Source organism: Anopheles gambiae, chromosome 2 (assembly GCF_943734735.2).
Source record: "Anopheles gambiae chromosome 2, idAnoGambNW_F1_1, whole genome shotgun sequence".
Lineage (NCBI taxonomy): Eukaryota > Metazoa > Arthropoda > Insecta > Diptera > Culicidae > Anopheles > Anopheles gambiae.
Window position 1 is genome coordinate 84,392,211 of NC_064601.1, and position 24,201 is coordinate 84,416,411.

General features: G+C 48.6%; 7 protein-coding genes, 1 long non-coding RNA gene and 5 other non-coding genes across 17 annotated transcripts in view; 5 read left to right on the top strand and 8 right to left on the bottom strand.

Moving 5' to 3' along the window:
* Nucleotides 1–204: 204 nt before the first annotated feature.
* On the bottom strand, nucleotides 205–2,554 carry LOC133391360 (transcriptional regulator Kaiso-like). The gene is made up of 2 exons (XM_061645099.1): nucleotides 2,273–2,554; nucleotides 205–2,191 (listed from the first exon to the last, which is right to left on the bottom strand). Exon 2 carries the CDS (start codon nucleotides 1,763–1,765, stop codon nucleotides 320–322), a length of 1,446 nt encoding a protein of 481 aa, XP_061501083.1. The 5' UTR covers nucleotides 1,766–2,191; nucleotides 2,273–2,554; the 3' UTR covers nucleotides 205–319.
* Nucleotides 2,555–2,950: 396 nt separating this feature from the next.
* LOC133391445 (uncharacterized) lies at nucleotides 2,951–3,707 on the top strand. Its single transcript, XM_061645913.1, has 2 exons — nucleotides 2,951–3,164; nucleotides 3,242–3,707. The coding sequence occupies exons 1-2, from the start codon at nucleotides 3,055–3,057 to the stop codon at nucleotides 3,537–3,539; spliced, it is 408 nt and encodes a 135-aa protein (XP_061501897.1). The 5' UTR covers nucleotides 2,951–3,054; the 3' UTR covers nucleotides 3,540–3,707.
* A 171-nt stretch (nucleotides 3,708–3,878) lies between these two features.
* Nucleotides 3,879–4,664, bottom strand: LOC133391446 (uncharacterized). The gene is made up of 3 exons (XR_009764934.1): nucleotides 4,384–4,664; nucleotides 4,217–4,305; nucleotides 3,879–4,150 (listed from the first exon to the last, which is right to left on the bottom strand). It is a non-coding gene; the product is annotated as an uncharacterized LOC133391446 (long non-coding RNA).
* A 195-nt stretch (nucleotides 4,665–4,859) lies between these two features.
* Nucleotides 4,860–6,297, top strand: LOC133391444 (uncharacterized). Its single transcript, XM_061645912.1, has 3 exons — nucleotides 4,860–5,107; nucleotides 5,184–5,272; nucleotides 5,361–6,297. The coding sequence occupies exons 1-3, from the start codon at nucleotides 4,956–4,958 to the stop codon at nucleotides 5,810–5,812; spliced, it is 693 nt and encodes a 230-aa protein (XP_061501896.1). The 5' UTR covers nucleotides 4,860–4,955; the 3' UTR covers nucleotides 5,813–6,297.
* An 86-nt stretch (nucleotides 6,298–6,383) lies between these two features.
* Nucleotides 6,384–8,146, top strand: LOC1276132 (iodotyrosine deiodinase). Its single transcript, XM_315442.5, has 2 exons — nucleotides 6,384–7,044; nucleotides 7,111–8,146. The coding sequence occupies exons 1-2, from the start codon at nucleotides 6,828–6,830 to the stop codon at nucleotides 7,824–7,826; spliced, it is 933 nt and encodes a 310-aa protein (XP_315442.5). The 5' UTR covers nucleotides 6,384–6,827; the 3' UTR covers nucleotides 7,827–8,146.
* On the bottom strand, nucleotides 8,081–9,346 carry LOC1276133 (CCAAT/enhancer-binding protein gamma). Its single transcript, XM_315443.4, has 2 exons — nucleotides 9,086–9,346; nucleotides 8,081–9,002 (listed from the first exon to the last, which is right to left on the bottom strand). The coding sequence occupies exons 1-2, from the start codon at nucleotides 9,158–9,160 to the stop codon at nucleotides 8,688–8,690; spliced, it is 390 nt and encodes a 129-aa protein (XP_315443.3). The 5' UTR covers nucleotides 9,161–9,346; the 3' UTR covers nucleotides 8,081–8,687.
* Trnar-ucg (transfer RNA arginine (anticodon UCG)) lies at nucleotides 8,215–8,287 on the bottom strand. Its single transcript has one exon. It is a non-coding gene; the product is annotated as a tRNA-Arg (tRNA).
* A 180-nt stretch (nucleotides 9,347–9,526) lies between the features above and the next one.
* LOC1276134 (CCAAT/enhancer-binding protein zeta) lies at nucleotides 9,527–13,060 on the top strand. Its single transcript, XM_061645905.1, has 3 exons — nucleotides 9,527–11,545; nucleotides 11,637–11,886; nucleotides 11,956–13,060. Exons 1-3 carry the CDS (start codon nucleotides 9,649–9,651, stop codon nucleotides 12,971–12,973), a joined length of 3,165 nt encoding a protein of 1,054 aa, XP_061501889.1. The 5' UTR covers nucleotides 9,527–9,648; the 3' UTR covers nucleotides 12,974–13,060.
* Nucleotides 13,061–13,196: 136 nt separating this feature from the next.
* Nucleotides 13,197–13,267, bottom strand: Trnag-gcc (transfer RNA glycine (anticodon GCC)). The gene has a single exon. It is a non-coding gene; the product is annotated as a tRNA-Gly (tRNA).
* A 351-nt stretch (nucleotides 13,268–13,618) lies between these two features.
* Nucleotides 13,619–24,201, bottom strand: part of LOC5667157 (homeotic protein female sterile) — a 61,531-nt gene continuing 50,948 nt past the window's right edge. For 4 of the 5 annotated variants that reach the window (XM_061645910.1, XM_061645908.1, XM_061645907.1 and 1 more), the window contains 4 exons: nucleotides 21,655–21,937; nucleotides 21,015–21,561; nucleotides 19,270–19,876; nucleotides 13,619–19,206 (listed from right to left, as the gene is read on the bottom strand). In XM_061645910.1, coding sequence (XP_061501894.1) covers nucleotides 17,385–19,206; nucleotides 19,270–19,876; nucleotides 21,015–21,561; nucleotides 21,655–21,708 — 3,030 coding nt within the window. In that variant the 5' untranslated portion in view covers nucleotides 21,709–21,937 and the 3' untranslated portion in view covers nucleotides 13,619–17,384. Of the gene's footprint in view, nucleotides 19,207–19,269; nucleotides 19,877–21,014; nucleotides 21,562–21,654; nucleotides 21,938–22,317; nucleotides 22,340–24,201 lie in introns of those variants that run through there. The other variant, XM_061645909.1, reaches the window with a different exon arrangement.
* Trnag-gcc (transfer RNA glycine (anticodon GCC)) lies at nucleotides 19,944–20,014 on the bottom strand. Its single transcript has one exon. It is a non-coding gene; the product is annotated as a tRNA-Gly (tRNA).
* Nucleotides 20,818–20,890, top strand: Trnav-aac (transfer RNA valine (anticodon AAC)). The gene has a single exon. It is a non-coding gene; the product is annotated as a tRNA-Val (tRNA).
* Trnag-gcc (transfer RNA glycine (anticodon GCC)) lies at nucleotides 22,125–22,195 on the bottom strand. Its single transcript has one exon. It is a non-coding gene; the product is annotated as a tRNA-Gly (tRNA).

A 24,201-nucleotide genomic window follows, 5' to 3' on the forward strand; every position in this document is an offset into this window, starting at 1 on the left:
TTTTTGTACCATTGTAGTGGACTTAACCCTTCAAGTGAAACTATAGTTTAAAGGAAACATTGAAATACAAATCATTTTACTTACCCTCATAAGATCATTTTGTATCATATGTCATGACAACCTTTACATAAAAATGAAAATAGTACCGAAAGAGTTTATAGTTCTTTGTAATGGTGGAAGTTCATTACTCTTTTATTTTTCAAGTTCAATTCCTTTTTGAAATATTCGAAAATTAGATGAATGTAAAAAAACTGTTTTTCGCCGACACAGCAACGTGAATCCACCCCTCCGACAATGTTTCCATTGGACGTTGCTCATACTACATCCGTTCCGATATTAACTCCGGATGTTTGAGCTTATAGTGTGTGGCCAAGGTTGCCCTTTTCTTGTAAATAGCCGGGCACAATGTACAGATGAAGAAACTCGGGAAGTGTGTTATGTAGTGTCTGTTAGTAAGTCTGACCAGTTCGTTGCAAATCTTGCACCGGCTATGGGTATCTGATACACGCTCAAACGCTTGATTCATTTGTAAGCGCACGCTATGCATTTTTAGAACAGTAGTCCTTGAAATCGAGGCAAAGTCATATCCGACGGACATTTGTCTGTTCCTCATTCCAAACAACGTCTTTTTCGCCTGTGTGGATGAGACTACCGTATGGCTTGCGCGGCGGTATCCCATCGGCGGAATGCGAATCTGCTGCTCCGATGGTACAGGCCTTTCGAACGTTCGCGAGCTGGAAGGATTGGAAACGCTCGTTTCATTTCGTCCTACAACAAAGTTCGGTGGAAGGACAGTTGAGTTGGTGGTGACGGGCTCATCTGGTAACTGAATGGTTCCGCCCTGATGCATGGTTTCAATGTTTCTAGAAAGATCAACAAACAAGTTGACGTCTCCTGGGTTGAGTCGTGGGGACGTTTGAGCTTGATTCGCGGTCCCTGGTTGTTGGGTCGGATCTTGAGGACTGTTTTGCAATGATGTTTGATCTTGGTCGGAAGTCCCTGGTCGTTCGATGCTCTCCAGAAAACGAGTTGTATCCGATGGAAGGTCATTTCCAACGTACGATTCCATTTCTTCTGTAGCAAAATTCGTTCCTTCCTCGGGAGTGGAAGGTATCTCTCCGCTTTGGTCAACTTGCTGCTGCTGCACATCCTCCACACCGATGTAACAATACTCCTGATCATCCATACTATCCTCTAACTGTCCATCCACTTCCGTGTTGTTTCCGTAGAGTTGAGTTACAACGTCTGGTACAACATGAAGAGTTTTGTGTGCATTATCTACACTGTTGCATTCTGGCGTGGGGTAGTTGCCGTTTGTTTCAAGCAACTCACTTATCGATATCTGGACCGTATCCTCGTCACCGCTCAAATTCCCCATGATATACTCCGAACTTTTCACAATATGCACGTATTTCACTCCGAGCAACCTACGAACCTGGAAGCTCTGCGCCTTCAAGATGAAGTCTGGCAAATCATTCATGGGCAAGGTTATCTTGCCATGGTATATAAATTTAACCATGTTTTGCATTTCATTTACCTCCACGTTGGGCAAGTGCACGATGGGGTGGGGATGCGGATTTTGGACGAACATATCCTCAAAGTAAGAGCTTCCGGCAGCTAGAATAATCTGGTGTGCCTTGATATTTCCTCCACTGCACAACAGGGTTACATCGCACAATTTTTCTTGCGCAAGCAATTTCGGCAACACGGCTGTTAAGCTGGTGCAGTGTTGTGAACCACAAATTATTGTATATAGTTCAACCATTTTGATTGTTTTCTTAGCACTGTATCAGCAATATGCAAACACGGTCGAGCAATTTAATATGAAACCAGCGTGAATTTTACTGCTATCAATCCTGTACGGAGGATTGGACTTGGCCGACAAGAATGTGACAAGCTTATATCCGCTAGAGAGAGTTACATTACAGCGCCCTCTGTGTGGTAAATTATTTGGTGCTGCAAAGTTGAACGTCGTTTGCTTGAAAACAAGAAAAAGAAAATACTTTTTGCATGTGTTAAATTGTGTAATTTGAGTTACAAAAATAGACAAAAAAGCCCAATAATTAGATCATCCTGCAGAAAAGGAGTACTTTTGTAGCAACGATTTCTTTCATTCTGACGAAACAAAATTCTATTTTGATTTTTTCATCCTGCTCCGTTTGTCTAGCTGATTTAACTGGTCAGAGAATTCCTGTTGGACAAAAAAAGAGATAATAAACATTTATATACAAAATTAAAGCCCAACCATCCGGAATGAAGAGCAGTGGCTCACTTGAAATGTTTCAATTTCATCCCTGTTCAATCGTCCGTTTCGTGCCGTTTCTTTTGATGCTGTCTGTCCGTTCCTGCTCTTTCCGCAGCAGCGAAAACAGGAGAGCCCTAACATAATTGTGTTTGCTATCGTCTTCAAAGTTTTTTTTTTTTATTTCTCGTAAGGACGATCTTCAAAGTTTATATCAGTTAAACTTTCTAAGTTGCTACTGCTTTGAGTAAAATATGTGTATGCTTGCTTGAAAATACGGACAGCTATGAATGTGATCATTTGCGGCTAATCACAAATATGTCATGGCCTATTGAGAACACACCGTATCGAAAACGCGTATCAGTTGTTCAATTCGGATTGTGTCATGAAATGTTTCAGTTTTTTTTTGTTTTTCAACAATTACTATGAATTGTCAAAATGGACCGGACGATCCGACCTGTGCTGTTGCCTCGGCCCGTTGCAGTTGACAGTTTATTTTTGGTACAGCATTGACCAAGGATAATGTATTTAGAAGGTTGATTTTTATCGCTTTTGCTGGGCGACATTGTGGGGGACATCTGTCACTCTCTGCATACAAATTTCATTACCCCGCACCAGCCCTCCCCGATTTTTATACCGGAGCCCCCGGAAGAGAAATGTCAAGTTGAGAAATGTCATTTTGCTCTAAACAACTTCACCTTGTCATTTATAACACCTTGGCATTGACGCAGTGGCTTTTAGCACACAACAGCAGAAACGCATTGAACGCCAGCACTACACGAAGCTATACAATCGTTCAAATTGCGAGAAAAATGTTCCGTTCACTGTTGGCACCTTTTAACAAATGCTGCTCCGGAAGCCCGGAAGATGCCGCCGAAGATGAGCCACAGGCGCATGATGATTTGACTCAAGCGGTACCAGCGTAAGTGCAGTTGCCGGCAATGGTGTTTCCTAAAATGGCAGTGTGTGTTTGTGTGATGATTGTTTTTCTTGTTTCAGAAACATTCAAGTCGATGAAATCTCACCTTCCAGAGCGAAACGCATGCGGGAAGATGAAGGAGACAATTTGAGCGTAGCTGGTTGCGTCGAAATGCGCAATTGGCACAAAGATCAAAAGCAGGAATCTCCCATTGTGCAAGATGCTGCCGTTCCGGAAGGCCAATCTATTCACAAGAAACTCAAACCTTCGGAAGAATTCGAAATGATGGAAATGCAGTCTGGCAAAGTAGCGACGTTGGCGACCGAGAACATCCCGACGTTGGTGACGGTTGCGCTGGATGCCAATGCGGAAGGGTAAAGGCGTTTCGGCTTCAATCAACACAAGAAAACATTCCAGAATTTTGGGAAATGGTTACACCATTTATTAACATTTTAGAACTGCATTCATCTGCGATGATAAATTCGTTGTCATTCCTCAAAGGAAACATACTATGAAATAAACTATGACCTTGCACTAAAACCGCTATACAGCCGTCTCGATGGTGGATGGAGTGTCGCTGGATGCTGAATTTTTCCATGAAATAGTCTTCAGGCATTTGGACTTATCTCGTTCCTGCGCTTCCCGTGCGATGGTTGGATGTGAAGCGTTGACAGGATTTTCCGTCCGAGGATTGCTATCGTTCGTTGACGCGAGTGACGGTAAGGAAGCAACTCGGCGGACCTTTTTCGGTGAACTGGCAGTTGAGGTGGCACAGCACTTCGCAGCACCTGTTGCCGGTCGGGGACAATGGAATGGCATCGAATGAACTTCAATCGGGCAGGTCCGGTTATTGTTGGCAGAGACTTTTAGGCAGCGGGACATGATCGCAGTATCGTCGTGAGGTGATAGTGTACGCTGTTCCAGCTCCAGCAGATATTTCAATCGACGACGCTGATGAATTGTCTGGTGTTTGTTGTACAAGCCATGTTCTGGAAGGGAAAAGAGATTCACTATTGTCGTTATCCCTGAACACCACGCTAGCGCACTTTCATTACCTTTAAGCAGTAATTTCAACATTGTTTGTTCCTCTCCATCGCCTATATTTCGTTCCGAAAAGAAAATTGTAAATTGGCGCCTGGGTAAGCTGCAAAAACGAAACAAACATTCTTAATCTTTGCCTTTTCCAGTTGGATTTTAGCGTAGAACGGCGTGGCGAACTTACCTGTTGTGACGTGCTTCGGGTGTCCAATTGCGGTATCCGGTAAACGAAAACTCAGCTGACGCTGCCCTGTCCGGCCGGCTGGCACAATGGCTCCACGGGAAGCTGTTGCACTTTGCCCGCTGCTTAGCTAGCCAGCTCTCGAATCGGGAGAACATTTCTTCTATCGTCCTTGCCACTGTCGGTGTTGCTTGTTGAAGGGAAATCGATCGAATGAGCTCGTTGCGATCGAACGAGCACCTGCACGACACCGGTTTTAGCGAGCGATAGACATTCCTGTACATTCCTGTTTGCCGCTTCAAAACAATGCCTGCATGAGCGGCGAACAAATTGCCTACATTGAGGCGCCGGCAACATTTCTGCTCCCACTGTGCAGTGTGGCGCGAAATTAAGCCGTTTACGCCTGAATGTAGGCATGTGAGAAGGTTTTTTGTTTAGAGCGCGAACGGGCAAAATCAAGTTCGTATTTCAGAGAAACGAACTGTCGAACCATTCATAAACAAATCAAAATTTTGCCCATTTCCTGTGTCTCTTCTATTTGGGTAAATTTTTGTTCGCTCAAAGCTACCAAGGAAATGTTTTCTCGATTCCGGAGCTGGTTTGCGAAGCAGCGGAACAGGTGCAACAATTGCACCCGGTGCCATTATGCACCAGCACGGTCGGAATGCACAGGATCGGCCGAATTTGCTGATGCAGAAAACTGGACTCCCGGAGCACGTCAACACAGGTTAGGAAAAACAATCCCCCCGCTATCCGCGGTGATCAAATCAAATACATTTGTGTTACCAATGACTACCTTCCAGCCTACCCAGACCGCTGTTTAGCAGCTTCTGGTCCAAGCGAAACATTAACGAAGCAGTGGAGCAAGCATTTTTGAAACAGTTCCTCAAGGGTGGGTATAGCCTCCTCAATCGCATTCAGTTCTTTCGGAGGGGAACATCAGTTTTCATTTCTTTCGCTTCCCGTAAATACACTTCCAGAGCATGGACTGTACAATAAGCATCAAACCATTGAGCAGCGTCGACGGTTGAAGCAACTGCTCGAACTAGAGCAGCGCACGTTACTGTTGCACAGCGAGCAGTACAATGCACGGCCGGATGATGATGAGGTTATGTCCGGGGTGCACTCACTGCAGCTAACCACGCAAAGCAACACCACCAGTCGGACCTGTACGGTTGAGTTTCATTCGATGCCATTCCCCAGCCCCGATCCGACATCTGACACTGTTCTGAGCTCCGTTGGGTCACGCCGAGTCTCCTCCTTGCCGACGCTTGGACTCGGTGCGATGGATCTTCCGCCGGATGAAGTCACAGCAGCTTCGCATCCAACCGTCGCGCAGGAAGTGCAGGCAACGGAACGATGGGAACGAATTCTCGTGTGGAAAATGGTCGTCCAGGGCGATGTTCCGCCATACTTAGAGACGGAGGTTTAAGCGACAGGGAGCCGGTTCGGATTGGAAATGGAATGAAAACACCTCGATTTAAGTGAAACATTGTTGCGGCTTTGCAAACGTATCAGTATGGGCGTTAAACTACTGTGAAACAATAATCAAAATCATGTACTGAACAGAAAATCGCATCTCCCATCCATTCATTCTTACATCATATGCATACGGAGAAAGGGAAGTTCAATGTTCATTATCAAATGCCCTCTCCCGTAGCTAGCGGCGATAAAGTATTATTAAACGGCTCGCCTACAAAGACAAACCTGATAGCAATTATCTTTCCAAGTGAAAACATAAACCTGCCCCAGAGCCTCGATGCCCCTCGATGCCCCAACTTGTGGCATGGTAATGGTAAGCGGAGTGCGCGATCTCTATTATTTACAGCAACGTTGTAGCTACATTTACCGCTTCCCCCTAGGTCGGTTACGAGACATGGCAAACCAAGAACCTCTCGGGGCCAGTTCACACCAGCATCATCTTAATCATCACCGTCATCAGCTAGTTGATGGTGGTATGTGTGTCCAGGGCATCGTAAGGCACCGACGCGATCGACCAGTCATGACCATAACTCGGAACAACACTGCCGTGCCCTTGTCCCACAGTCGGAACGATTCACCCGCAACCTTCGGTCCACTGATGATAGGCAAGGGTAAGCACACAATGCGTGCGTGTGTGTGTTGTTGCAGTTGCATGGGAGTGTGCGAAACAGGCGCCGGATAAAGCTAGATAACGATGAAAATGGCACGAGAAGGCAAAACGTGCGTGACTTAGGAAGGCGTTAGACTGGCTGAGGAATTGATGATAATGGGGCTTTTGTGTGTGTGTGTGTGTGTGTGTGTTTGGGTATGTGTCCGCGCGTTAGAGAGTCGGGTTGCCGTTACGATTCACCTTGCAGTTCGCAGTTCATCAGCAAGCGTCGTACGGTGTTGTTCGTTCGTTCGGTTGTTCTTGGCGCGCGTCGTTGTTGCTCGGTAACACCCCATCCCCATCCGTCCGCAGAGTCATGGCCTCCTATCTGGAGGATTTAGTCGACTATTTCCTCAGCAGCTCGGCGCTCGTTACCTACTGGAACTACATCTTCCCCGTGCTGGTGGGACTGTACCTGGCGATCTCCCTGTACGACAAGCACCGGTACGGACGGAACAAGAAGCTGAGAATTACTGAACCGGCGGCAACAGAGAAGAATGGCAGCAAGCTGGACGGTATCGAGTATGTTGGAGGTGAGTTTGCGATGTGTCTTTGGTAGGTGCCCGAAATGACCCATCTCTCCCTTTCATGCGCCACAGATCTGGAACATGCTGACTACGACCCACTGCCTGCACTGGAGGAGAAACCACACGTCCCGTACGCCGGTGCAACGGTCACACTAGCCCAGGACCCACTAGAGGCAGCCGAACGGTTCTACGCCATCGCCAACAATCGGCGCAGTGTGCGCAAGTTTAGCTCCCGCCCGGTGGATGTGGCCATCGTGGAGCGGTGCATCCGGGCGGCCGGTACGGCGCCAAGCGGTGCCCACACCGAACCGTGGACCTTCTGTCTCGTGTCCGACCCTTCGATCAAGGCGAGCGTGCGCGAGATCATCGAGGCCGAGGAGTTCGTCAACTACACGCAGCGAATGGCCAAACAGTGGGTGACCGATCTGCGGCCCATTCGTACGAACCACGTGAAGGAGTACCTGACCGAGGCGCCCCATCTGGTGCTGGTGTTCAAGCAGACGTACGGCTACAAGGTGGATGGGGACGCCACGGCCAAGAAACAGCACTACTACAACGAAATATCGACCTCGATCGCGACCGGCATGCTGCTGTGCGCGTTCCAGTGTGCCGGGTTGAGCTCGCTCGTTACCACGCCGCTCAACTGTGGCCCTGCCCTGCGCACCCTGCTCGAGCGGCCACCGAACGAAAAGCTGCTGGTGCTGCTGCCCGTCGGCTACCCGGCGGACGACTGTACCGTGCCGGATCTGCAGCGGAAACCGCTGGAAAACATCCTGGTGCGCTATTGACGATGAAAGCCGGCAAGCGCTCTCTTTCTCTCTTTCTTCCTGCTGGAAGCGGTTGTTACTGAAATGGAAAGCGATAGGGAGGTGCACCGGTGCACGACGGACCGAATGCACAGGCCCTGAGAAGGTGATAAAGCTGGATAAAAGCGTACGATAAGAGCTGCTGTGCTAATATCCGCTGGATTAGTGGGCAGTGCCGCGGCTAGCAATAAACAAAAACCAGCTGCAATTTCCCGTCCAAGAAAGATAGCAAGCGATTTTGTGGTCAGTTTGAAGATAAAGTTTTATTTTGTGTATAAATAAAATCAATTTACTCATAGTAACACGCATGTCGACGAACACTTACGAAGGAAGTAACAAAAGGTAAACAAAAAAAAAGATTCCCAGTATGCGACCGTGACAGGACTCGAACCTGCAATCTTCGGATCCGAAGTCCGACGCCTTCTCCATTAGGCCACACGGCCCCGCTGACAGCCCAGCGCTTATTTACAAACACATTCTCTTCAACCCTTTCGCTCCGTTCGAGCCTATCTTCAGGCGTGTTTCTTGGCTGTGCGAGCTATCCATGGGCGCACTTGGATTGATACACACGCACTGCGCGCCTAACATTCCACTTTCCTAAGCACATTTGTACTTTACATTTCAGGTCAATGTACTTAGACTACACACACACTCAAACGCCGTATTACCGAATTGTAAATACTTTCGCACAGTACACCCCACACTACACCCACCTTCAGGATTTTGTTTACGAAGATCGTTCACAAATAATCCACCCAAAAAACAATCGATGTCCACCGTGTAGAGGGTGCATGTGACTTCCGGAAAAGTTAACTCCAACTCCCGGACACCCGCTTAACTGTTTTACCTTCGCGATCTGCTCTTACTACTTCCCTCGCCCTTCGACTGCTCCTTGGCGCGTTTTTTGCTGGGCTCCCCTTCGTCCTCGTCATTATCGTCGTTATCATCGTCCTGGAGCAGCTCGTTCAGATTGATACCGACAAGCTTGTCCGCCTTGGCTTGCGCCTGTGTGATGAACAGCTCCTTGAGGAATTTCAGCTCCTTCTTCTGGTTGTCAATTTTGTCTTCCAGCAGCTGGTTCTTGAGCCGCAAATCGTTCACACGCTGCTGCGTCTCTTCCGTCTTCATTTTAGATTTTACCCGGCTGCGCTTGACGGCCTGGCGGGAACGGCAACGAGCAAGAACATTCGGAACGTGAGGACTCCCGTTTCCAGGGTGATGCAATTTCGGTGCCACTTTACCTGATTGTTACGGTCCCGCTTGCGACGATACTCGTCGTCTTCCTCGTCGGTGGTGGACTTTCTTTTCGGTGGCATTCTGTAGCGTACACTGCGGCGGATGCGTTCACTGCTGATTAGCGCCAATTGCACCAAGCCAAATTGTAAGGGGTAAACAAAATAAAATGCACAACTTGCGCTGCGTCGATTGCGCGGCCACCACTTTGACAGAGCTGCGATATTGATAAACAAACAAGTGTTCGCGCGTGAAGGTCGATGGTTCCGGGCGGTTGGTGTGGGAATATAGCGGACAAATTAGCCAATTGAACAGCTACACTCTCAATTCAACGAAAAAGCATGTTCATTTATCTGTGTTTTGTGAAATAAGGGCAACTTTTTTGGAGTTTTTAGTTTACTTTACATTACAAACATGAATCCACGAACCTCCGAAGCTAGCCCTTCACTAGGCACCCATCATCAGCGAAATTTGACAGCCTCCCTCGTGCCAACTGTCAATGATGACAGCCCCGTGCGCACATGTTCGTTCAAAGTAAACAGTTCACAGTTTTTGTATTGTCCACAGCACGATGGCGATCGGCGGAGGAAAGTTTAAAAAGAAAAGCGACAAAAAGCGCTACTTTGAGCAGCAGGCGGACGAATCAGCAACGCCAGAACCACAGCCGAGTGAAGTGCAAGCCCGTCCGGCCAAAATCGTATTCGACGATGAAGGTGAGCAACGCGTGGTGCCGATTGATTACACGGCTGGCGAAACCGGCACATCGTCGCGTGCTACCGGTGCGAGGCGCAAGAAGGCACATGCGGACGGTGAAGATGAGGACCACGAGGGTGACGAGGATGAGGAGGAGGACCAGCTGACCAAGCTGTGGTACAACAACTTCGAATCATACAATCTGGTCGGCGAGATGGTGGACATGAAGGACGCGGAATTGGCGGAACTGCGCAACATCTGCAAGGTGGCATTCGAGGCCGAGTGCCGGGCCCGCAAGCGGTACGATCCGTCCGATGCAAAGTGGCTGCTGAGCGCGCTGGAAAAGGGTACGCTGCGGGACAGGGCCAACGCGGGGGCGCTGCTGGTGCAGACGAACCCGTTCTGCCATCTGCACGCGCTCGACACGCTGGTGGGCATGGTGAAACCGTCCAACAAGGGCTTCCTGGACGTGGTCGAGGTGCTGACCGAGCTGATGCTGAAATCGCTGATGCCCACCCATCGCAAGCTGATCACGCTGCCGATGCGCGGCACGGACTGGAAGAACGTGCAGAAGCTGCAAACGTTGGAGAAGCCCATCCGGGACCAGATTTACGCCCACTGGCACTTTGAGGACCAGCTGCGCGAGCACTACTTCGCGTTCGTCACCAATCTGTCCACCATCCTGCACACCGGCCAGGAGCCGGCCAAGCTGAAGGTGATCGGCCATGTGGCGAAGCTGTTCAGCAACGTGCCGGAGCTGGAGCGGCTGCTGCTGACGGCCCTGGTCAACAAGCTGGGCGATCCGTTGCGCCCGGTCGCGTCGAAGGTGCTGTACCATCTGCAGCAGATCGTGCGGCGCCACAGCGCGATGGCATTCATCATTACGGGCGAGGTGGAGAAGCTGCTGTTCCGCAACAATGTCGCCCCGATGGCGCAGTACTATTCGCTCTCCTTTCTCGCCGCGATCGGTTCGTTCGGCGACTTTCCGACCTGCCAGAAGATGATCAACATTTGCTTCTCGTACTTTAAAATTCTCACCGAAAAGGGTGAAATCAACTCGCGCACGATGCAGTCCATCCTGACCTGTCTGCGGAAAGCGATTGCGAACGTGAAGCGGGACGTCGATCTGGCGGAGGTGGTCGAACCGGGGCTGCTGGACGTTATATACCGGATGATCCATCTGGCGGACTTTCCGATCGGTTGCCAGGGACTGTCGCTGCTGCTGGAAATTACCGAGCGCAAGGGGTACGAGCAGGACCGGTTCTATAATGCGCTGTACAGGAAGCTGCTCGATCCGGAGCTGGCGTCGATCGGGCCGCGCATAACGAACGTGTTCTTTTACATACTTCACCGGGCGATGCAGAACGATCCCATTCCGGAGCGGGCGCAAGCGTTCGTGAAGCGGCTGCTGCAGGTTGCGTTCTACTTTCCGGCCGCGCGGCTTTGCGGTGCGCTGATCGTGGTCAGTAAGGTGCTGCGCAAGCGCAAGGTTTTGCTGAAGGACGGACAAACGCCTCCGGACGTCGATGCGGTCGAGGAGGATGCTGTGGAGGAGCCGAAGGAAGATCTAGACGACCAGGAGGAGGACGTCGAGGGAAAGCAGGACGTAAGCAAGCAAGCCGAAAACAAGGTACATCGTGCGCCAACGCGTTACGATGCGTTCAGACGGGCGTCGGAGTTTGCGGGCGCCCAGTACACGCTCCGGTACGAGCTGGTACGATATCGGTCACACTTCCATCCCACGGTGCAAAAGTTTGCCGAGAGCATTCTTGCGAGTAAGTATGGAGCAGGCTCCGTTGCTATGCAACGAGTGTGCAATGTGCATGGATGGTAATGGTTGTCAATGTATCTCTCTCCCTTCCGCAGATTCCGCTCTGACGTACTACGGCGATCCGCTGCAGGACTTTTCGCTCGGTCGCTTCCTGGACCGGTTTGCGTTTAAGAATCCGAAAAAGCCCAAAACAGTGAAGGACGAGAATGGGGAGGAACGACTGCGCCCACAGATCCCCGGAGTGGCCATGCGGAAGAGCGACTACGCACCGGCCGGATTCCGCGCCCTGCCAGTCAACGCACTCGCCAAGGATAAGTGTGCCGAGGACGATGAGTTCATTCTCAAGTAAGTATTTCAAGATGAGTGCTCTAATAGTACGGTGATCACATATTCCGCTCCTCTTTTGCTTGCTAGGTTCCTGGAGCAGAAGCGGCTTCGCCTCCAGCGTGCCCAAGAGCGCAAAAAGGCCAAGGGCGGGGATGATGAGGACGAGGATTCGGACGTGGATTCGCTTAACGACGATGAGTTCGATGCCTACCTGGACCAGCTCGGTGTGCCGGGCGGCACGGGCCAAGATGCCGATATGGACGGTGGGAACGAGGTTGACTTCATGCAGGAGCTCGAACAGGAGCTGGCCAAGGAACGCAAGGGTAAGCAGTCGGCAGGCAAAAAGTCTGGCAAGAACGACGAGGACGATGAAGATGGGCTGGACGATTGGGACTTTGTGGACGATGAGGACGATGACGATGGTGGCGATGATGATTCGGATGACGATCGTCCACGAAAGATCCGTCGCGATGGTGATGTGCGTGAGGATGATGGCGAGTTTAGCGACGGGGGCAGCATTTCGCTCGAGGAAGATGAGGATGAAGATTTCGACATGGCCGACTTGGATGATGATAATGATAATGATGATGTTGTGTCGGATGATGACGCTGTCGACGAGCCGATGCCGAAGAAGCGCAAGAAGCTGTCCGCTAAGTCGACGGGCATGGTGAGCCAGCGTGAGTTCGCGCGCAAGCTGAAGACGTCCGATGTGAACTCGCTGTTCGCGGCGGCCGATGACTTTTCCGAGCTGCTGGAAGGCAACGTTGATCCGTTGAGCGGGGATGGACGCGGTGCCGGCAAGAAGAAGGGTGGCGGTGGAATAATGAAAAAGGCAAGCAAACGACAGTTCGAGGCGCACGGTACGGAGGCCGAGGTGTTCAATCAGGATGCGTCGTCGATGAAGCAGCTTGCCTGGGAAGCGTCCCGGTTTAGTGATCATGGACGAGGCGGCGGAAAGCGTTTCGGTGGACGAGGTGGAGGAGCTGGTAGGACAAATTTCCAGAAGCGGGGCGGCGGCGGTGGTGGCTTTGGGCGGGGTAGAGGAGGTGGTAAGAAGTTTGCTGGAGGTGGCCGGGGAGGTGGAAGGTCCATGGGACGGAAGTAGGGGTCAAGCTGTAGGTGTCAAAACATATTGAAAGTAAGTTAAAGTGAAGCGGTTGTAACTGATCTATAAATGTGTCATTTAAAGGAAGCATTGCGATGTAATACGCGTATTTAAATGAAAGAAGGGAACAAGGGAGGCAAACGAACCATAGCTGAAACGAGGGTCTCATTAACGTCGGTAAAAAGTTGATTTGGCCAAAAGGGAAAAAAAAAATGATTCCGGTTGCATCGGCCGGGAATCGAACCCGGGCCGCCCGCGTGGCAGGCGAGCATTCTACCACTGAACCACCGATGCTTCGTGTAGGAAGGGGAGTTGATACCCTTATAATATCTCATACCAACGACCAAATAAACAGAAAATGGAGCATTGGGTGCCATATTAGTACAAATACGGTTTTCAGTGCAGGGTTACTAATTGGTATACTAATCCTGTTTTAAAAATACTACTTTTCTAGGGATATGTTTTTCTAGGGATATGTCTCATTCAAATGAGACTTGTTTCAGCTTAAGGTTTACCAAGAATCATCAGTAAACCTTTTAGTGTTAATGGTTGTTTAAACATAACGTCATCCGTTCTGCATGAATAATTGGAATCCAAAATGCATCATAATACAACATTTCATAGAAAAATGCAACGCAAATGAAATTATTTTGATTCATTAATATATTTCATCATTACTTTTTGATTTATTGATTCATGCCTATTATAAAGAAAGGATTTTTGTTGTTGTTTGTATGCTTTTTTCTTCTTCAAGTATTTGTCGATCTTCGTTTCTACGCAGAAATCATTCTCTCATCCTTTCACACGTGCCTTCACCCACGTTCACACCCGTTTTACGTACACACCCGTCCCCATTGCCTTCTACCGGTCTCTGTCTCAGCCCGTATTATTTCATTGTCGTGTTTTGATTTCATATCATTAACGCCCCTTTTTATATGTAATCTGCTACACAACTCAAATCCCGCTTGTTTCGAATGTATTTTTGTGTGTGTGTGTGTTTTTTTTGTTCGTTTTAACCTCTTGTTTCTTCTTTCATTTTAAAGATGTCCATTACAATGCGGTGCATTAATGTTTTTACTAGTAACATTGTTTTCATTTTTCTGCTCTGACTTCTAGTCCGATTATAGGTGTTGGGTTGGTTTTTCTTTCAGTGGTAGGGAAGGGTCTGAAAAAGAACTGGAAAGAGCGGAGTAGATCGTACTGTGTGTTTCTTACATTTTTTCCTCCACTCATCACTTTCCTTGTCGTACGCGTTTGTATTGTTTCGGCCGGCTTAAGTAAACCGCATCCTGTTTTCGTTCGCTTACGTAGTATGAAAGTAAATGTGTTTTCTTTGTTTGTTTGTTGTTGCGTTGATTATATTGCTACGCTGTGTATTCGCTGTGTATGTAGCTATTGTTTAGGGTTTTGATTGAAATATTATTGTATAGATTTTTTTTTGTTTCGTTACGTGACGGTTTAATTATTTTTAGCGTTTAAGTATTTTGATTGTAAGTGAAGTGTTATTGACGAGTTTTGTTGGTTTGCTGTTTGTTCATTGCTGTTACAAGAACGAGTAGTAGTAGTAGTTGGTAGAATGTCTATTTTTAAATGTGAGTGTATTTAATTGGTTTGATTTACGTGTTTTGTTTTTTTTTTGTTTCGACTATTTCATCGATATTAGTAACTGGTTGGCTTATTCCATGCGCTTGTACATACGAATTTCCACGACTCCTTTCGTTTTCCGATGCGTCCATTACGTCGTGTGTAAATCGATCTTTTGATTATTATTATTACTATTACTATTATTATGAGAAGTTCTATAACAGTTTTAATTGAGTGTCGTTTTGCATGTTATTTTAATATATGGTTAATCGCGTTTGATTTTGCCTTTCCGCTTCCTTCCCGCTTACTTCCCTTTCAGTATCAGCAGTGTTCTATTCTAATGTTTCGCTACGGAACTTTGCTGACGACTTCGGCGCCGATCGCTTTTTCGTCTTACCGGCACTACTTTTTCTTTTTTCTCTTTTGCTGCTCTCTCTCTCTCTCTCTCTCTCTCTCTCTCTCTCTCTCTCTATTACAGTAGTGGTGTAAAAACCGTGTGATTAGTTTGCAGTATTCGAGCTTGAATTGTATATGCGTTTTGATTCACTTCAGCGGTATTCGGTATGGCGTTTGAAAAGGGTGGGTGCGAAAGGAAAAACGCTTTGTTTCCACAAATGGAAAAGAGAAAACGGATACCAAACAAGGGAGGAACAAATATACGCTACGCTATACTTTCTTTGCGCTAAAATCACTAGCTTCTAGTAGTTGGGTGTTTCCTCTGCTGTGTTTTTGATATCAGAAACAGGGGTACAGTTGGGTTGGGTTAGAACGCTGTATGATCGTGGGTGATTTTATTATTTTGCTTCACCGTTCCCGATAGTCAAATTTCCTCTCATTTATTTGATGTGATTTGCTATATGTGACCGTCATCTAAAGATACGAGCTCGTATTGTACTACTTTTTCTATTTGATCGCTTTCTTGTTTCGCAATTTTTTTGATTAGTTCTCGCTTATTCCGCACCACGTTGCCTTACAATCGGTTTCGGATTTGTTCAAGTAGTTCAATTTCCTTCCACAGTGTTTGCTTCAATTGGGTTTTGTTCCTTTCAGCATACGATCATCTAGCACTACAGGTGTATCTCGCCTCATGACTTAAGAATCTAACATTAGACTAGAAAATATTATATACGATCGCGCTTGCTTTATAATCAATTCGTATGAATCCTTGCACCTAGAGTCACTCGAGGGGGGAGAGAATTCGGAATAACGCACTGCCCGAAGTGTAATCTGGCTGCAAAACTAACGCCTGATTCAAAGGTGTGGTACGTTACTACATTAATTTACTTTATTCGTTTTGCATTTGCTCTGGTTCGTTTCCCTTTTTCCGCTACTGTTCGAAGCGAAACTTTGAAAGCTTCGCGAGCTTTTACTGATGGATGTGGATCTCCTCTAACCATGGTCTACATTACAAACCGGCCTACTGCGTTCCTACTGGAATAGATTAGAGGAAAAGTAACGTTCTAAGGCGGATAGCATGATGTTGAACGTACATGAGGCGCCATGAGACGGCTAGAGAAGGCAGGAAAAGAATATTCCCTTTCCTTGTTTAGCTACATCTGAACAGGGTGGCGATCATCACTGTCAGGGAACGGGGAGGGGAAGTAAGGGAGAAAAGATCTCGATTCGTTATAAAACATCCTCTCCCTTTAAGTGTAACTATATTTGCTAGAGATAGAAAGAGAGATCGATTTTTTGTTGTTTAAAGTGATTTGTTATCTCCTCCCTCTGCTAGATGTGCTGTTTCGTGTGTATTTGTAAAATTGAAAAAGTCGCGTAATTTAAGTAAGTGGTGACACAAATTGACGACCGAAGAACCCTACAAAGCTGTAGGCTTGTTTCCCCATCCCCTTCGTGTGTGTGTGTGCGTGAGTCTCGTGTGGACTAAGATACTACGCATAGCTACCATAAACGGGTTGTTGATTGATCCCACCAGTTTTTGCTCCACGAACCATGAATTTTATGCGATTGAATCCGAAATGTCTAAACCTCCGCAATGTTTTCACACTAACGAACACCGATACAAACACGCAACACACATACACGCAACACATCGATAGAGTGTCATGGCAGCTGGTGAGATTGTAAGTAGTTGTCGTACTTATCTTTTTCCCAGCCCTGTTGCTTCACGTCTGCAATCGGAGTGTTTCCCTTTTCCTTTTCCTTCGGTATAGTCCTTAATTATTGTTCGTTTCATTCCTTGCTTTACATCCCTGCAAACCCTGCATTGTCCACAAACACGGTCGCTTCGCTTCGTATTCAATCAGGCCGTCCGGTTAGTATATGTGATCGATCGATCAAGTCTACTGTGACCTACTCGTTCTCTACTTATCAAACGCATTCTACATTAACCGCTAAAAAAGACTTTTTACGTCGTCGTAGTAGTTAGCAGCCGTCACACGCTAGCCTCGTTTACACATCTACATCAATTATTCTAGTAGCGAGTCCTCGTATTGGCAGTCTTCCACCATCTCGTCGGTCCATCTCTAGCATACACATCTGAAGTCCTTCCCTGTTTTTTTTTCGTCTTATTTTCGAACGAGAAGAGGACAAGGATCAAGCTTTTGCCTCAGCTAAGTACACAAACTCACGTGAACTGATGGCCACCTTGCTGTACGTGTTAAGTAAATGTCCTCCACCTCACTCATCTCACACCCCTCTTTCCAATGCTTCGTCTTTCTTTGGCTTGGTCGGATCTCGCGAGAACCCTCCTCCTCCTGCTTCCCTTTCAGCGTCTCTCACAGCCGCATCAATGCCGGCGCCGGCCGTAACCGGTGCGCTCAGTCGGCGGGGACCACCGGGGCGGGGTCCGCCTCCGGTGTCGACGGCCCTAGGCCAGCTGCATCTTCTTGCAGTTGCACAGCCACTTGATGATGCGCGCGTTACGCTCGATGATCGACGGCGGTTCGCTGGTGCGGTAGAGTGGGGCCGGACCCGCCCCACCTAGCAGTGGCACACCGCCATCCGCCTGTCCACCGACGCCCGGCTGTCCGACGGCTCCAACGGCACCGACCAACAGCTGCGAAGCGGGCGCAGCTCCACCCGCTCCCGGCCCGTTCGCCGTTTCCGTACTGTCCGGCAGTTTGGTCGAATCGATGGTCGAGACGTCCGAGAAGAAGACGGCACTGGACTCGTCGGAATCAGCGCCACCGCCACTGCCACCACCACCCGGTGTACCACCACCACCACCAGTAGAGCAATCGTCCGAAAGGCGATGGATGTCCGAGGACGCCGAATTGTGATGGTGTGCGGTGCTGTGGTGATGGTACGAGCCGGAGGATCGGCGCTGCAGCGAACCTCCCTTCGGCGCGATGTACCGATCGTACGTTTCCTCGTCCAGCCCGAGCCGGTCGAAGAACCGCTCCAGCTGGGTGAGGCTGTCCGAGCGCGAGCGCTGCTGCTTCTCGAGCTGCTGCTCCCGGTCCCGCTCGCGGTCCCGTTCACGATCACGCTCGCGCTCACGATCGGCACGTCGCTCGCGATGGTGGTCCCGCACATCGGCCGCCGCGACCGGCAGCAGGGTAGTTCGCTCGGGCTGCGAACGGTTCCAGTAACGATCGCTGATATCGCTCTTGGAGCGCAAGATCGGACGACGATCGTCGTCCACCATGGGTCCACCAGCGACCGCACCGGCACTGGCACTCGAACCCGGTCCACCACCGCCCGGTCCGCACCGGCCACCGGACGACGGTGACGGATTGCTGACGGCCGACTGGCGTCCGCTGCGGTTCTTGAAGCGCAAACACTTCTGCCGCTTGAACGTACCGAGCGGTGGGCTGAGATCGAGCTGGGCCTGCTCCGGGGGCGACAGTGGGGAAACGGGCGATAGCGGTGACATGGGCGGGTTCTTGTAGTACTTCCTGCCACGCTCGTCGTAGTACTTGGCGTGCTGGCTTTTCGACAGCTGCTGCTGATGGTGTTGCTGTTGCTGTTGATGCTGTTGCTGCTGCTGCTGCTGCTGCTGTTGAAGTTGATGCTGCTTCTCGCTGTAGCCGTCCTGGAACGCTTCCGGCACCTCCGGTGTGGTGAAGTTGAGCAGACAGTCCGCCTCCTCTCGGATCTTCGCCCGACACTCGATGCAGTCGTAGCGCAGTGGAGGAATGCCGTACGCGTAGTACGAGTTGCCGCTGTGCTGGGTCGAGGAGCCACTGTCCCGCCGATAGTCGCCGAGCATCATCATCGAGTCTTGCCGGTCCCCTTGCGATGACAGCGTGTGCTGCTGCGAATGGTGCTGCTGTTGGTAGTGCTGTTGCTGTGAATGATGCTGCTGCTGCTGCTGCATCATTATTTGGGAGTGTGGAAGATGGGACAGCTGGTGATGGCTTGATTGGTGCTGCTGTGAATGTTGTTGCTGTTGCTGCTGCTGCTTGCAGCACGGTTCACTGTGGTGCGTGTAGTGACCCGAGGATCCGCCCGAATCACGGTTGAAGGAGCTGCCGGAACGGTTCGACCGATTGCCCCGGCTGCAGCAGCTGAGCGCCTCCGAGTGTGGCGAATGCCGGCTGCTCTGCGAGTGCAGGTCCGGCAGCGACTTGTGGCTGTTTATGTTGTACGATTGCGTTGGAGAGTAGTCCGACTCGTCGGTCGGATGATGCCCGGAGCCCGGCACCACGGCCTGCGAGTGCGAGTACGATCGTTGGTAGTTGTAGCGGCTGCAAGAAAAAAAGATCGTTTTTTAGAAGCATTCAAAGCGAAATCATAATGCGCAAGCCTACCTGTGGCCGCCTCCCATCGAATGTTTACCCTCAGGGGAACCACCGTGCTGCTGCTGTTGTTGCTGCTGCTGTTGCTGCTCGGCGTACTCAGCCGGTGGACTGATGGCACGGTAATCATCGGTCAGCACCAGACTGTCGTGCAGCCCGCCGTACAGATAGAGATCGTCATCGCCGCCCGGGTGCGGAGGCAGGGACTGCGGCGATAAGAACGCACTTGGGAAGAACACGGACACGTCGCTTGGCTGCTCCGGGTGGACGGTCAGCTGCTGCTGGTAGTTTTTCGGCGGCTGAATGTAGCCGATATCGTCCAGGCTGTCTCCACCACCACCCCCACCGACCATTCCCGTGCCGATGTAGCTCGTTTCGAGCGGCTGGCCGTATTTAGAATTGATCAGGCCCACGTCGCCGGCCGGGGGCATTATTGTCTCTTTGCTGTCGGCCGCGTTGAGCAGCTTGCGCAGCTTGGTCTGCAGCAGATCCGAACCGGAGGAAGCACTTCTTCGGTTGGTTGATCGTTGCTGTTGCTGTTGCTGCTGCTGTTGCACCTGCTGTTGCAGTGCCTGGCTAACGGCGGACGATGGAAGTGTTCTTGAGGGCGATACCATGTCTGTGGATAAATGAAAGCGACGTAACGTGTAAGGTATTAGTAATAATAATAAAAAAAATCCTCTAAATGCATCGGCCGGGAATCGAACCCGGGCCGCCCGCGTGGCAGGCGAGCATTCTACCACTGAACCACCGATGCTTGATTGAAGAGGGGCAGTCTAAATCGCATCCGGCGACTAGAATTTGAACATACTAATCTTGTTGTTGGCTTGCATGTTTGGTTTTGGATCAATCGTGTTTGGAAATAGATTAATAGAGGGATCAAGAACAGATTACATATGCATGAAGATAACTTCCCGCTATCTTCAAATTACAGTCGATGAAATCGTATTTTAATCTTGGTTTCTTACACTCCGTCTAATGGCTTAATTTAATGCTATCTATAATGTTTTTTTGGTATAAATGTATGGTTTATAACTTGAGAAGTATATTTGACAGAAAAACTTTTTGAATATAAATCATAAATATAAATACAATAATTGCTATGATATCAACGCAAAATGTGTGACACAACATGTAAATCTCAGATATTTTCTTCAACAAATATGCAGATCATCAAACTTAATGGGATTTTCATTTTTTTGTGACTTGAAATAAATATGCAAATAAGTGTAAAATAAACCACATGCACATATGATAGCAGTTATCCAACTATGCGGTTAAAGACGTTAAACGCTCTACTTTGTTTCTAAAACAAAAAATATAACATACATGTTTGTCTTAAAAGAGTGTTTAAAAGCGTGCACAATATTAAGATATGACAGAAAATGCCAATAGTCATATTTGTTAACAGATGGCACAAACCAAAATAAATTTCGATTGAATTGGTTGGCACAGTTGGCAAGAAATTTGGATGATTAAAGAGTTGTGGTATTTGAGTTAGATCCTTTAAATTGAGACGTCAGACAGTCTGTATGGTGTGTAAAGCCCTTGCTATCAGCTGTTTCCGTGGTGTAGTGGTTATCACATCCGCCTAACACGCGGAAGGCCCCCGGTTCGATCCCGGGCGGAAACAGAAAGATCTTTTTTATATTAGGTAAGCATCTTTGTTCATAGGATCGTCTACCCTGCCAGACCCAGAGAGACCCCCGGAGGGAGGGAGATTCTACGTCATCGCTATTCAATGGAAGTATACTTACACGATCCGCTGAGTGTGCCCGTACTGCCGCACTGTGCACCATCACTCCTACTCTGCTGCGAGCCACCTCCTCCACCCCCACTACTTCCACCACTACCACCACCGCTGCCACTACCACCACCCGCACTCGAACGCTTGTTCAGCAACTGCTGCTGACGATCGAGCACGGTTTCTGACTTGACGTAGAACGGTTTGCTTTCTGCCAGCAGCTCGACCGCTGACTTTCTTTTCGAGCTGCGCAGCTGATGGTAGCTGCTGAGTGTTTGCGCATGCTGCGGCGGCAGCGATACCGACTGTGAGTGGTGATGGTGATAGTAGGCCGGTTGCGATTGCTGCTGCACGGATGACTGTTGCTGCTGCTGCGAGGAGATGGCAGTCGTGGCGGTAGAAAGGTACGAGGTGGGTGGTGTGATGATCTGCGACGGTGGCGACACGGACGACAGCGTGTGATGGGAGGAATGGTGACCGGGCGGCGGTGGCAGTGAGTGATGCTGGCCGGCGTTCGATGACTGCGTGTGGTACGGCGAGTGTTGGGACAGCAGATGACCCTAAAAGAGGTCGAAAGGATGTTGGAAAATGGTGAGTGCTGGTCATGGGTAGCAAAGGAGGCTACCCCCTTTCTTGGGTTCCCCTTTCTTTACCTGATGGTGACGACTGCTATGCCGCGGACTGTTTCCATACACTACAGCTGCCATGATTGGTACGATCGATCGCTTACTGCCACTCTGTTGACTACTAGTTTGGCTTTCTCGCACACTTTAACGAACAATTCAATTTTTTAAGGATCACGGTATTTGTCTCTTAGCGCTAGAGTTCAAATGGGTGACAAAAAGTTCTGCTTAAGTACATTGTAGAACAACCGTCACTTTATTAACAATTCCGAATACGAGTATTTAGATGATACTACAGCTTCTGCAGAGGATTCTGTAATTAAAAAGAATAAAAAAATGTTAGTATATTTTTACAGAGATACAAAGTACTATATTTTTAACTATAATATCTCAGTAACTCTATTTTTTTTATTAAAAATACCCCATTAAATTATTCTCATCTAATAATGATTATTATGCACATAGGCAGTACTCATCAACAACAAAATAATTAAATTCAATGCATCGGCCGGGAATCGAACCCGGGCCGCCCGCGTGGCAGGCGAGTATTCTACCACTGAACCACCGATGCTTCGTGCAAGATCGACGCTTATCAAGCACCGGGCGGTATGAGCCGTGTTTCAAACAAAACCTCTCTACATGGTATGTTATGGATTGATGCTAACCGAAGCTTATCTTTCCCACCCAACTCACATTTCTTGCCTTAATAAACGGTTAAGGTAGTCAGCTGCTTTCTTACCACCAAAAAAGCTTGCGGTGTAGCGCTTCAGAGAGACAAAAACACTTCCACCCGATACACCGATTGACAGCAAACTGACAAAACTTCCGCCTGTGCTAAGTAAGATCGACACCTCGAGTGTACCAAAAAACAGGCCCCCGAACAGGCCATAGACGCCAGAACGTTTTTTTTTTGTGTATGATGTTGTAGGTTATTTCGGTTATTTTTGGATCGCCCCTAACCGTACACAATTTATGCAAACCACCAACCAGTTCGACAGCCTTCGCTCTCCCTCCCTACCCACCCTGTATACCATGGCGTTTCGGGGCTGGAGACGGAGACGTTCATCACTAGCACCACCACCTGGAACACATTATAGACTCAATCCTTTTGACTGAGGGGCATGCGCGGGTTGCATGTGGCAAACGGTTGGCAACAAGAACAAGGCGCGTCCCAAGCAACGTGTACGCGCTGATTTCTTACCACGGATCGTACGATACTTTTGGCGTGTGCCAATTGGTGGTGTGTCTCTTCGGTGTGGTGGTACGCATGGTCGTGTTGCTGAAAATATACAACATCGTCAGCAGATTGCACCTAAACATGGGCAAGCATGAAAAAATAAAATAAAATAACTCCGGCCGCATCCATGACGAAGGGGGAGGTGTGTATATGTGTTTCCTGTTGGATTGTTTTTCGGCGAACACAGTTTAAAAACCTTTAGTAGACAGCTTTTTGTGTTGCTACCGAAAAGACAAAAATGTAATGATCCACCTGACCAGCATGGAAAAGCCCGTTCTTTTGGCACGTTTTCGGTGGGACGGAAACCACACTGCTACTTACTCCTCCACCTTTTTCGTGTGGGGTTTGGTGGGTGTGGCGACACTTTTCGCGTGCCGTATCAGCAGCTTGGGTGGCAAGTGCCGGTTCCCGGACGTCATGGATCAATTTTCGGATAGCGCGAATGGAAAATTTCGTCCACGCTTGCGGGGGTCAGCTTTTTTGTGTTGCTCTTTGCTATTGTTGTTGAAAATATAACATTGCACAGTAAAACGCACGACTAGCTGGTGTGAATTGATTGTTTAAATAATAAAAAAGTGGTCCATTGCATCGGACGATCCGAAAACGTCCACTGGGGCCTGGTAGTGGTGGATATGAATCGTACGATCGCTTGTCATCGTTTTGATGGTAGCTGTCGCAATCCTCCGAAAAAAAGGGAAATAATTTTACCACTGGCAAATTGTCACGAGGTCGTATAAAAAAAAGGTTTGACTGGACCATAAAGTGTTCAAAAGAGGGGTGAAACTAACCTTGAAAATTAAAGGTTAAATAAAATTTAGTGAAAAATTCATCAGTAGATTGCTGTTTTATGTTGCAGGCTTTGTTTCTTTAAAACACAAAATTAAAATAATGTAAATTATGAGACGGCATGCAGATGATCTAGGTGAAGTCAAAATATTGTGATTGAAATATAAATACAGACTTCAACCAGCAAGTTCAGTGCGAACAGTCTCCCCTGCCTGGTGTGAGATAATGTTCGTGTGACGTTTGCCCGTGCTACTTAAAGTGTGACTTCTCTAGATGAGTTGGGTTTGCAGATCAAACGATCATCGCGCAATGAATGGTCGGGTGCGCGCCCCGAAGTAGCCGGTTGGCACAAATTAACAACCCGTGAAGCCGACGCTCCGTTCGCCATGACCAATTCGTCCGCCTCAAGTCATTGTTTTTGGCGCCAAGCTGTATGGTACCGGCCACGATTACGACATCGGAATTCTGCAACTTTTGCAACCGATTCTTTCCAGCCTTGTGCAGCGGGCAGCACGTAGTGTACCACTGTCTTTAAAAAGCCATTTAATTGTTAG

Bases quoted from the DNA above. Each gene is read 5' to 3' on its own strand.
- LOC133391445 (XM_061645913.1), top strand. From the start codon at position 3,055: ATGTTCCGTTCACTGTTGGCACCTTTTAACAAATGCTGCTCCGGAAGC. The intron at 3,165-3,241 runs GTAAGTGCAGTT...TTCTTGTTTCAG, and splicing joins TTGACTCAAGCGGTACCAGC to AAACATTCAAGTCGATGAAA.
- LOC133391444 (XM_061645912.1), top strand. From the start codon at position 4,956: ATGTTTTCTCGATTCCGGAGCTGGTTTGCGAAGCAGCGGAACAGGTGC. The intron at 5,108-5,183 runs GTTAGGAAAAAC...ACTACCTTCCAG, and splicing joins CCCGGAGCACGTCAACACAG to CCTACCCAGACCGCTGTTTA. The intron at 5,273-5,360 runs GTGGGTATAGCC...ATACACTTCCAG, and splicing joins TTTGAAACAGTTCCTCAAGG to AGCATGGACTGTACAATAAG.
- LOC1276133 (XM_315443.4), bottom strand. From the start codon at position 9,160: ATGCCACCGAAAAGAAAGTCCACCACCGACGAGGAAGACGACGAGTAT. The intron at 9,003-9,085 runs GTAAAGTGGCAC...CGTTCCCGCCAG, and splicing joins AGCGGGACCGTAACAATCAG to GCCGTCAAGCGCAGCCGGGT.
- LOC1276132 (XM_315442.5), top strand. From the start codon at position 6,828: ATGGCCTCCTATCTGGAGGATTTAGTCGACTATTTCCTCAGCAGCTCG. The intron at 7,045-7,110 runs GTGAGTTTGCGA...CATGCGCCACAG, and splicing joins CGGTATCGAGTATGTTGGAG to ATCTGGAACATGCTGACTAC.
- LOC1276134 (XM_061645905.1), top strand. From the start codon at position 9,649: ATGGCGATCGGCGGAGGAAAGTTTAAAAAGAAAAGCGACAAAAAGCGC. The intron at 11,546-11,636 runs GTAAGTATGGAG...TCCCTTCCGCAG, and splicing joins TGCCGAGAGCATTCTTGCGA to ATTCCGCTCTGACGTACTAC. The intron at 11,887-11,955 runs GTAAGTATTTCA...TTTGCTTGCTAG, and splicing joins GACGATGAGTTCATTCTCAA to GTTCCTGGAGCAGAAGCGGC.
- LOC133391360 (XM_061645099.1), bottom strand. From the start codon at position 1,765: ATGGTTGAACTATATACAATAATTTGTGGTTCACAACACTGCACCAGC.